This window comes from Rattus norvegicus, chromosome 13, assembly GCF_036323735.1.
Source record: "Rattus norvegicus strain BN/NHsdMcwi chromosome 13, GRCr8, whole genome shotgun sequence".
Classification (NCBI taxonomy): domain Eukaryota; kingdom Metazoa; phylum Chordata; class Mammalia; order Rodentia; family Muridae; genus Rattus; species Rattus norvegicus.
In genome coordinates, this window is record NC_086031.1 from 74,053,170 (window position 1) to 74,065,490 (window position 12,321).

The 12,321-nt window shown below is 38.0% G+C and overlaps 1 protein-coding gene across 6 annotated transcripts in view; it reads left to right on the plus strand.

Annotated features, from left to right (window-relative positions):
• Cop1 (COP1, E3 ubiquitin ligase) overlaps nt 1–12,321 on the plus strand; it is a 141,226-nt gene that overhangs the window by 99,112 nt on the left and 29,793 nt on the right. For all 6 annotated transcript variants that reach the window (XM_063272480.1, XM_063272482.1, XM_063272481.1 and 3 more), the window contains one exon: nt 2,163–2,279. In XM_063272480.1, coding sequence (XP_063128550.1) covers nt 2,163–2,279 — 117 coding nt within the window. The remainder of the gene's footprint in view (nt 1–2,162; nt 2,280–12,321) is intronic.

The following is a 12,321-nucleotide window of genomic DNA, read 5'->3' on the forward strand; positions in this document are numbered from 1 at the left end:
TAGTGGCCTCGTAGAATTACAATAATTGTTTCACTTGTTTGCTGGCTTGCTAGAGTGTAACTCTACCCAAGTCCACTATTAGTGTAATCTGTAAGTGTGGTGTTGCTGTAAGTGATTCATATAGGCATAGAATTGTACATATATATATGGTACCATTTGGTGTTTTAAAATGTGTGTATTGTGTAATATCATGTCTCCTCATACATTTCTTATTTCAGAATCTCCACTGGTCTTTGAAATATACAGTACAGAATGTTAGTTCTTCCTCACTACAGCTTAATACCCGTGGATAAATCCTTTCCATTTACTTAACCTCCCTGCCCAATGCTAACTATCATTTTACTTCCAACTTCCATGAGGTTAACTTTTTAATTTTAATACACAGTACTTGGCTCCTGGTTCTTTTTCATGTCTAGACTTTTTCATTTAAGAAAATATATTTATATTTATACACTAACATTTATCTCATAATTTTACCCATTCATCACTTAACAAACACATAGCTTATTTCTATATCTTGGCCATCATAAATAGTGTTGCAATAAATATACAAGTGCAGGTGTCTCAGTAAACACAATTTACTTTTTTTTTTTTTTTTTTTTTTTGCATTTCTCTGAGCAGAGATGTTGAGCTTTTTCTATGTATCTCTTTCCCTGCGTATTTGTTCTCTTTAGAACTGCCTTTATGTAGATTGCCTATTTAAAATACTTTTTATTCTGTTAAGTCAAACCCAGGTCCTCTACAAGAACAGCAGGTGCTGAGCAAGTTCTCTGTCCTGTAATAAAGGAATTTTGTTAAGTTGCAGGTTATGAAATGAGTGTACAGACATCAGTAGCATGGTTATCTATTGAAATAGGAAGCAAGGAACTGGGGTTGGGGATTTAGCTCAGTGGTACAGCACTTGCCTAGAAAGCACAAGGCCCTGGGTTCGGTCCCCAGCTCTGGAAAAAAATAAATAAATAAATAAATAAAGAAGGAAAAAGGAAGCAAGGAACTAATGGCATAACTGTAATAAGTTTGCATATGTTAACTGAGTGAATATGTATCTAGTTTTTAAAAAGACACAAAACAAACCAAATTGTTCTCTTTAAAATTGTTTCTCTAATGAGTGTGTCTAGCTTACTTATTTTGGTAACAAGTAATCTTTACTCAGAGATTTCAGGTATAAATTTTGAAGTCCATGTTTTGTGGGACCCTTTGTAGTTACTCTGATTTAGAAGTAACTGTCATTGATCCTTAAGAATCTTAAAGTTTTCTATGGTTTCAACCTCAAATACATGTTTGAATCATTTAGAAAGTTTTAAGTAAAAGTGAAAGCAAAATTATAATGTGCCCACCATCTGAGAATTGTTCCTGGATTAGATATTGAAACATTTTAAAAATGGATATTAAACCCCCACAAACATTCAGTACTTGTTCTTTATTTTGCTCATTTCATCCGTGCCAGAATTTTAGCAAGCTTAGTCTGGTGGGTTGTGTGTAGGTAACCACATGATTGTGACGCCATGCATGTCCACAGGTCAGCATCGCACAGCACTCCTTCCCGTCTTTTGGCTCTTACACTTCTCACTCTTCTAAGACCCTCCCGAAGATGTTACTTACTCGACTGTTGACTCTGGGGAGTTGATATTCATGCCCCAATGGGTGCTGAGCACGGATTGCTATTCTCAGCGTGTGACCAATTATGCATCTCTCCACTGACTACTTTCCCATGTAAAGAAGTTGCTTCATTGACAAAGTTTGAGAACAGCCTAGATATATCCACAATGGATTTTGAAGTATTTTAATGGATGTTTTTTATCTTAACATATTTCATTTCATCCATGTGAAATATGTGCTCTTAACTTTCACTATAGAATAATGAGATTAATAATACATGTATAATGGACCCACCCTCTGACTTCCAGAATGCTCTTTTCTACTTTGTCTTTTGGGTCCTTGATACATATCTTTGTGGATTCACTGTTCATATCTGTTGATTTTAACACTGAAGGTGAGCTCTCAGTTTCAAGAACTGTTTTGTCACACCACTCAGCTTAATTCTCTTTGTCCCAATAAAATGTTTCATGTTGACATAAAAGATATTTGAGTAACACTTGTCAAGTTACAGAAACATTTGCTTAGTGTATTTTTTTTTTTTTATTTCATCACCATTTCCTTAGTGAAGCTTTGGTCCACCAATTTAGACAATTCTGTGGCAAGCATCGAGGCAAAAGCTAATGTGTGTTGTGTGAAGTTCAGCCCCTCCTCCAGGTACCATCTGGCTTTTGGCTGTGCAGGTAAGAAATAAAAGTAAATTTATCTTCCTTTGATTTTCATTTTAACATACCTATAAATACCTTTGAAAATGAATTGGCTACTTTTGTAATCATAAGTTTTTTCTTTTTTCTTTTGGATATTTATTTACATTTCAAATGTTATTCCCTTTCCCAGTTTCCCTTCCATAAACCTCCTATTCCACCCCTCCCCCCCTTCTATGAGGGCATTCCCTAACCTATCTACCCACCCCTTCCCCCGTCCCACCCTGAATTCCTCAACACTGGGGTATCCAGCCTTTGCTAGACCAAGGGCTTCTCCTCCCATTGGTGCCCAACAAGGCCATCCTGTGCTACATATGCAGATGGAGCCATGGTCTGTCCATGTGTACTCTTTGGGTGGTGGTTTAGTCCCCGGGAGCTCTGGTTGTTTGGTATTGTTCTTACAGGGTTGCAAGCCCCTTCAGCTCCATCTCTAACTCCTCCATTGAGGAACCCGTTCTTAGTTCAATGGTTGCCTGCTAACATTTGCTTATGTATTTGTCATGCTCTGGCAGAGCCTCTCAGGAAACAGCTATATCAGGCTCCTGTCAGCATGCACTTCTTGGGATCAACAATATTGTCTGGGTTTTGTGGCTATATGTATATGTTCTGGATTCCTAGGTGGAGCAGGCTATGAATGGACTTTTCTTTGGTCTCTGCTCCAAACTTTGTCTCCATATCTCCTCCTATGAATATTTTTGTTCCCCCTTTTAAGAAGGACTGAAGCTTCTGCACTTTGGTCGTCCTTCTTCTTGAGCTTCTTGTGGTCTCTGGATTGTATCTTGGATATTCCAAGCTTTTGGGCTAATATCCACTTATCAGTGAGTGCATATCATGTGTGTGGTTTTTTGGTTTTTTTGTTTGTTTGTTTGTTTGTTTTTGTGATTGGACTACCTCACTCAGGATGATATTTTCTAGTTCCATCTATTTGCATATGAATTACATGAAGTCACTGTTTTTAATAGCTGATTACTATCCTATTCTGTAGATGTACTATTTTGTGTATCCATCCCTCTGTTTGAGGACATTTGGGCTCTTTCCAACTTCTGGCTATATTAAATAAGGCTGCTAAGGACATAGTGGAGCATGTTTCCTTGTTACATGTTGGGGCATCTTTCGAGTATATGCCCAGGATTGGTATAGCTGGGTCCTCAGGTAGTACTGTGTCCAATTTTCTGAGAAACCTCCAGACTGATTTCCAGAGTGGTTGTACTAGCTTGCAGTCCCACCAACAATGGAGAAGTGTTCCTCTTTCTCCACATCCTCGCCAACATCCATTGTCTCCTGAGTTTTTGATCTTAGCCATTCTGACTGGTATGTGGTGGAATCTCAGGGTTGTTTTGATTTGCATTTCCCTGATGACTAAGGATGTTGAACATTTCTTTAGGTGTTTCCCAGCCATATGATATTCCTCAGCTCAGCATTCTTTGTTTATCTCTGTACCCCATTTTTTATTGGGGTTATTTGATTCTCTCTAGTCTACCTTCTTGAGTTTTTTGTATTTATTGGATAGTAGCCCTCTATCAGATATAGCATTGGTAAAGATCTTTTCCCAATTTGTTTATTGCCATTTTGACAACAACAAGTGTCATTTTGGCAACAGGCAAGTGCCCTTTGCCTTACAGAACTGTGTAGTTTTATGAGGTCCCATTTGTCAATTCTTGACCTTAGAGCTAAAGCCATTGGTGGTCTGTTCAGGAAATTCTCCTCAGTACCCATATGTTCAACACTCTTCCACACTTTTTCTTCAGTTAGTTTGAGTGTATCTGGTTTGATGTGGAGATCCTTGATCCACTTGAACTTGAGCTTTGTACAGGCTCTGGCTAGGACTTCGAGAACTATATTGAATAAGTAGAGAGAGTGGACAGTCTTATCTAGTCTCTGATTTTCGTGGAATTGCTTCAAGTTTCTATTTAGTTTGATGTTGGCTACTGATTTGCTGTATATTGCTTTTACTATACTAAGCTATGAGCCTTTAATTCCTAATATTTCTAAGACTTTTATCATTTAGGAGTGTTCAATTTTGTCAAATGTTTTCTCAGCATCTAATGAGATGATCATATGGTTATTTTCTTTGAGGTTGTTTATATAGTGGATTACGTTGATGGATTTCCGTATATTGAACCATCTCTGCATCCCTGGGCCTACTTGATCATGATGGATGATCATTTTGATGTGTTCTTGGATTTGGTTTGCCAGAATTTTATTGAATATTTTTGCATCAATATTCATAAGGAAAATTGTTCAGAAGTTCTCTTTCTTTGTTGGGTCTTTGTGTAGTTTAGGTATAAGCATAATTGTGGCTTCATAAAAGGAATCGGGTAGTGTTCCTTCTGTTTCTATTTTGTTGAATAGTTTGGACAGTATTGATTGATAGGAGATCTTCTATGAAGGTATGATAGAATTCTGCACTAAACCCATCTGTTCCTGGGCTTGTTTTGATTGGGAGACTTTTAATCATTGCTTATATTTTTTTAGGGGTTATTTAGATAGTTTATCTGATCCTGGTTTAACTTTGATACCTAGTATCTGTCTAGAAAATTGTCTGTTTCATCCAGATTTTCCAGTTTTGTTGAGTATATGCTTTTGTAGTAGGATCTGATTTTTTTTTTTTAATTTCCTCAGTTTCTGTTGTTATGCCTCCCTTTTTATTTCTGTTTTTGTTAATTTGAATACTGTCTCTGCTTAGTCTGTCTAAGAGTTTATCTATCTTGTTGATTTTCTCAAAGAACCAGCCCCCGGTCTTGTTGATTCTTTTTTCCTTTCGTTTCTAGTTGGTTGATTTCAGCCCTGGGTTTGGTTGTTTTCTGCCATGTGCTCCTCTACAGTCTATTTGCTTTTTTTGTTCTAGAGCTTTTATGTGTGCTGTCAAGCTGCTAGTGTTTGCTTTCTCCTCTTTCTTTTTGGAGGCGCTCAGGGCTGAGTTTTCCTCTTATCACTGCTTTCACTGTGTTCATAAATTTTGGTATGTTGTGCCTTCATTTTCATTAAATTTGAAAAAATCTATAATTTCTTTATTTCTTTTTTGACCAAGTTATCATTAAGTAGAGCATTGTTCTACTTCCATGCGTATGTGGGCTTTCTGTCATTTTGGTTGTTATTGAAAACCAGCCTTAATCCGTGATTATCTGATAGGATGCATGGGATTATTTCATTCTTCTTATATCTGTTGAGACCTGTTTTGGAACCCATTAAATGGTCGGTTTTGGTGAAGGTACCATGAGGTGCCGAGAAGAAGGTCTATTCTTTTGTTTTAGGATGAAATGTTCTATAAATATTCGTTAAATCCATTTGGCTCCTAACCTATTAGTTTCTCTGTGTCTCTGTTTAGTTTCTGTTTCTATGATCAGTCCATTGCTAACAGTGGGATTTGAAGTCTCCCACTATTACTATGTGAGGTGCAATATGTGCTTTGAGCTTTAGTAAGGTTTCTTTTATGAATGCAAGTGCCTTGCATTTAGAGCTTAGAAGTTCAGGATTGACAGTTCATCTTGGTAGGTTTTTCCTTTGATGAGTATGAAGTGCCCTTCCTTATCTTTTATGATAACTTCTGGTTGAAAGTTAATTTTATACAATATTAGAATGGGTACTTCAGCTTTTTACTTGGGTTCATTTGCTTGGAAAATTGTTTTCCAGCCTTTTACTCTGAAGGAGTTTTTGTCTTTGTCACTGAGATGTGTTTCCCATCTCCAGTAAATGCTGGGTTCTTTTTTCGAATCATGTCTGTTAGTCTTTGTCTTTTCATTGGAATTGAGTCCATTGGTGTTGTGAGATATTAGGACCAATGATTGTTGTTTACCTTTTTTAGTTTTTAGTTGTTGGAGGTACAATTATTTTTGTGTGGCTCTCTTCTTTTTGGTTTGTTGTAAGAAGATTACTTTCTTGTTTTTTCTAGGGTGTAGTTTCCCTCCTTGATTGGAGTTTTCCATCTATTATCCTTCGTAGTGCTGGATTTGTGGAAAGATGTGTAAATTTGCTTTTGTCATGGAATATCTTGGTATCTCCATCTCTGGTAATTGAGGGTTTTTCTGGATATAGTAGCCTGGGCTGGCATTTTTCTTCTCTTAGGGTCTGTATGACTTCTGTCCAGGATCTTCTGGCTTTCATAGTCTCTGGTGAGAAGTCTGGTGTGATTGTGATAGGTCTACATTTTTATGTTTCTTGACCTTTTCCCCTTCTGCTTTTAATATCCTTTGTTTTGTTTTGTGCATTTGGTGTTTTGACTATTATGTGATGGGAAGAATTTCTGTTCTGGTTCAATCTATTAGGAGTTCTGTAGGCTTCTTGTATGTTTATGGTCATCTCTTTCTTTAGGTTAGGGAAATTTTCTTCTAATTTTGTTGAAGATATTTATTGGTCCTTTAAGTTGGGAGTCTTTACTCTCTCTATACCTATTATCCTTAGGTTTGGTCTTCTTCTTGTGTCCTGGATTTTCTGCATGTTTTGGGTTAGGAGCTTTTTGCGTTTTACATTTTCTTTGATGGTTGGGTCAATGTTTTCTATGGTGTCTTCTGCCCCTGAGATTCTCTCTTCTGTCTCTTGTATTCTGTTGGTGATGCTTGCGTCTATGACTCCTGATCTCTTCCCTGGGTTTTCTATCTACAGGGTCCTTTCTTTATTGTTTCTATTTCCATTTGTAGATCCTAGGTGGTTTTGTTTGGATTCCTTCGCCTGTTTGGTTGTGTTTTCCTCTTATTCTTTAAGGGATTTTTGTGTTTCCTCTTTAAGGGCTTCTAATTGTTTACCTTTGTTGTCCTGTATTTCTTTTTTTTTTAATTACATATATATGATTTTATTTCTCAAATACGGAGCGCTTTTTAGATATATATCTTATTTGTCATGGAAAAGCTTATCGGCCGGATCCTCTTCTATGCTTGGCTTGAGTAAATGAAGATCAAACTGAATTTAACTTGATTCTTTAAGTCTTAAGTCTCTTCAAAATAAAGAAAAATTTCCATTCCTTTTGGGCATTAATTTTCTTGCTATATTATAACTAAAATACTCATGAAATAATATGATAATTGTCTATCAACCTGCTGTATCAGATCTTATTATGCTATTTTGCCTTAAGCAATCAGTTGTTTGTTTTTTTTTTTTTTTATTAACTTGAGTATTTCTTATTTACATTTCGAGTGTTATTCCCTTTCCCGGTTTCCGGGCAATCATCCCCCTAATCCCTCCCTCTCCCCTTCTTTATGGGTGTTCCCCTCCCCATCCTCCCCCCATTGCCGCCCTCCCCCCAACAATCTAGTTCACTGGGGGTTAAGTCTTAGCAGGACCAAGGGCTTCCCCTTCCACTGGTGATCTTACTAGAATATTCATTGCTACCTATGAGGTCAGAGTCCAGAGTCCAGGGTCAGTCCATGTATAGTCTTTAGGTAGTGGCTTAGTCCCTGGAAGCTCTGGTGGCTTGGCATTGTTGTTCATAAGGGGTCTCGAGCTCCTTCAAGCTCTTCGAGTTCTTTCTCTGATTCCTTCAATGGAGGTCCCGTTCTCAGTTCAGTGGTTTGCTGCTGGCATTTGCCTCTGTATTTGCTGTATTCTGGCTGTGTCTCTCAGGAGAGATCTACATCCGTCTCCTGCCGGCCTGCACTTCTTCGCTTCATCCATCTTGTCTAATTGGATGGCTGTATATGTATGGGCCACATGTGGGGCAGGCTCTGAATGGGTGTTCCTTCTGTGTCTGTTTTAATCTTTGCCTCTCTATTCCCTGCCAAGGGTATTCTTGTTCCCCTTTTAAAGAAGGAGTGAAGCATTCACATTTTGATCATTCGTCTTGAGTTTCATTTGTTCTAGGCATCTAGGGTAATTCAAGCTTTTGGGCTAATAGCCACTTATCAATGAGTGCATACCATGTGTGTTTTTCTGTGATTGGGTTACCTCACTCAGGATGATATTTTCCAGTTCCAACCATTTGCCTATGAATTTCATAAAGTCGTTGTTTTTGATAGCTGAGTAATATTCCATTGTGTAGATGTACCACATTTTCTGTATCCATTCCTCTGTTGAAGGGCATCTGGGTTCTTTCCAGCTTCTGGCTATTATAAATAAGGCTGCTATGAACATAGTGGAGCACGTGTCTTTTTTATATGTTGGGGCATCTTTTGGGTATATGCCCAAGAGAGGTATAGCTGGATCCTCAGGCAGTTCAATGTCCAATTTTCTGAGGAACCTCCAGACTGATTTCCAGAATGGTTGTACCAGTCTGCAATCCCACCAACAATGGAGGAGTGTTCCTCTTTCTCCACATCCTCGCCAGCATCTGCTGTCACCTGAGTTTTTGATCTTAGCCATTCTCACTGGCGTGAGGTGAAATCTCAGGGTTGTTTTGATTTGCATTTCCCTTATGACTAAAGATGTTGAACATTTCTTTAGGTGTTTCTCAGCCATTTGGCATTCCTCAGCTGTGAATTGTTTGTTTAGCTCTGAACCCCATTTTTTAATAGGGTTATTTGTCTCCCTGCGGTCTAACTTCTTGAGTTCTTTGTATATTTTGGATATAAGGCCTCTATCTTTTGTAAAGATCTTTTCCCAATCTGTTGGTTGCCGTTTTGTCCTAACCACAGTGTCCTTTGCCTTACAGAAGCTTTGTAGTTTTATGAGATCCCATTAGTCGATTCTTGATCTTAGAGCATAAGCCATTGGTGTTTTGTCAGGAAATTTTTTCCCGTGCCCATGTGTCCTGTATTTCTTTAAGGGAGTTATTTATATCCTTCTTAAAGTCCTCTGTCATCATCATGAGATGTGATTTTAAATCCAAATTTTGCTTTTCTGGTGTGTTAGAATATCCAGTATTTGCTTTGGTGGGAGAACTGGGTTCTGGTGATGCCAGGTAGTCTTGGTTTCTGTTGCTTAGGTTTTTTTTTTTTTTTTTTTTTTTTTTGCCTTTTTTTTGCCTTTTTTTCGGAGCTGGGGACCAAACCCAGGGCCTTGTGCTTGCTAGGCAAACACTCTACCACTGAGCTAAATCCCCAACCCCTGTTGCTTAGGTTCTTACACTTGCCTCTCACCATCTGTTTGTCTCTGGTGTTGGCTGTTCTTGCTGTCTCTGACAGTGGCTTGACCTTCCTGTAAGCCTATGTATCAGCACTTTTGCAAGCCAGCTTTCTCCCAGTGGTATCTGGGTACAGAGAGCTGTGTCACAGGGTCAGCTCTGGGAAGAGGCAGAAACCAGAAGGATCCTGTCTCAGACTGCTCCTGAGTTTATGTATCCTGAGCACTCCTGACGGGTCCCTTAGAGCAGAAGGGGTGTTCTTCCTTCTGCTCTCAGGTGTGTCAGTGCTCTTGGTGACTCGCTTTCAGCTCTGGGTGCAGGCAGAGACTGGAGGGATCCTCTCTCCCTGACTGCTCCTAGGTTCCTTGTCCTGAGGGCTCTAGGTGGATTCCTCTTGGGCCAGGAATGTGAGCAGAGAACTCTCAGGATTGTCTGCACTTTTGAGAGTCCAGCTCTCTTCCTCCTTGGGATTTGGGTATAGAGAGTTGTGTGACCGTGTCAGCTCAGGGCACAGGCAGAAACCAGAAGCATAGGTTTTCTTTTCATCGTTATGCTATACTGAGAGGTGCATCATTCTCATCTACCGCTATTCCTAATTGTGATATCTTTTCGACTATCTCTAACACCTTGAGACGGGCTTGTGGATTCTTGTTGGCTGTCTGCTAAATGTTTATGTATATTTTTCTTAGAGACTAACTGAGTAGTGTTTATTAAGCAGCTGTATTGAAAGGATCGGGAACTTTTTAAGAAGTTTATTAGTTTCTTTGACTTTATTCATGTCCTATTATGCATAAACACCACAGAGGAATAAACATGCCAATCATTTATCACGGAGTATATGCTAATGTAGTATTTTATGAATGATAGATAATTCTAGTCATAACAATGAGTTATTTGAAGTATTTTCACAATTCTGTTTTACATTTGTACACATAGAGTGGCAGTTTTATTGTGGGAGAACCATGAGTTTCAGAAAAGGTCACATTCTTGGCCTACTCTTAATTTTTGTGTTTACATTTTTCATCACTTTAAGGCTTATGTTAAGATAAATAACCATAATTCAATATGTGAAAGTTCTTTGATATTTTTTCATAATAATATTTTTTTCTTTCTGAGAAGCTAACATGTACAGAGCACCTTAACAACATTTAACAATGACATGTTCAAGCCTTATCTTCATCAGTGCTACTGTTTTCATACATCTCTCACTGCCCTGTTGACTTACTCTTGTCTTCACATCAATCAGAAATGTAATCTTGAACAAGTTGGCTCTCATCAGTAGATTCTCATTTTGATGCTGCTCATTCTGTACATGCTAGATATAAACATCTTAAAATATTTTTCTCTGGTACAAATTGCTGTTTTTTTTAACTTCTTTACTTTTCCATTGAAGCCTTAATGTTCATATTTTCAAAATCAGCAAAATTAATGTATTACAAAAGTAATTAACAGTAATTAGTTAGAATTACAGGTATTTTATAGTTCTGGGAGCATTATTATTTATGTTGTATGGCTCCCCATATAATTTCATATAATTTATTTATTTTAATTTGGATTGTTTTCATAAGTGAAATTTTATAGTTTGTTTCCTATAGGGTCAGGAATTTCTCTGGTCAACTTTCTTTTTTATATATAATTTTGTTGTGATTTTAAGCAAAATGGTAGTTTTATTCTCTATTGTGCTACTTTTTAAAAATACGAACAGAAACTGTTGCTGCTTGCCTTTCCAATACACATACTAGGTTCCATATAAATATAGTAGCTTCTAATAGATTTTGAGTTAACATCAGCCAAATATGTTAGTTCTTCTTCAGCAGTGATTCGTTGCAGTTCCTTCCTCAGTACAAGACCAGAGACAGAGCTGTGTGCACTAGTGTCTGTGTCCCATGTCCTTTGCACTTAGTTGTCTTTTCTTGTTCTGTTATTAGAACATCTATTTTCATAAACTAGCCTATTGAAAGCAAATAATTTAATTTATTACATTTTGCTTTAATATATAATGAGTATTTTATCCAATCCAGTACCTTTCAGAATCAGTTCACTAGGTCTAGGTTTATTCTATCGACGTCTTGATGCTTATTCACTTTGTCAGTCATGGTTATGTTTGTTTTTCTTGAATAACCATGGCTTGAACAGTAGGTAGATAACTCTACCATCTAAGGATGCCACTAGGCTTCTATTCCTGAGAAGTTTCCTGTGTTATAGGCAGTCACCTGGGAGCCGAGCCTCTGGGCATGCCTGTGTAAGGTTATGTCAGTGACATTAATAGATGATGCGAGGAGACCCATCTTGACTAATGGGTAAGACTGTTCCCTGGGCAGAATCCTGGGTTGTGTACCTGGAGAAAGCACACACTAGCATAAATGTATTTGTTATTCTTTGCTTCAATGGATATGTGTGCAGGATGAGCAGCTCCTGCTCCTGTGACTTCTGCACCGTCTTGGTGGGATGAAGGTACACTATGAATAGAGCTTCTCTGGTTACTCTGTTGTCTTCTGTATGTACATGTAGTCTCTTCCTCATTCTGGTACTGCTTGATGTTGGCTTGTTACATGTGGCATTTACTATGTTGAAGTATGTTTCTTTTCTGCCTTCAATTTTATCATCAAGACCTGGTGAAATTTTACCAAGTATTTTATCTGCATTTGTTGAAACAAAGTTTTTAGTCTTTCATTTATTTGGTAGAGTATGAATGTCATTGGTCCATGTATGTTGAGTTATCTTCCATCTCTGCCTGGGAGTAATAGGTTGTTTTCTGAACCTTCCTTCCTCTTTTTTATGTTTCCTTAGTTGGTTCATGCATCTCTCTCTCTCTGTCTCTGTGTGTCTCTGTCTCTGTGTGTCTCTGTGTGTGTGTGTGTGTGTGTGTGTGTGTGTATGCGCGTGCGTACATGCAATATGTGATACACAAGTAGAAGAAGTCAGAGAACTACTTGCTCTAATCAATTCTCTTCACCTCCTTAATTTCAGGGATCAAAGTGAGGTGGTCAGGGTTGGTGGCAAGTGCTTTAACTCCATCTGAGCCATCTT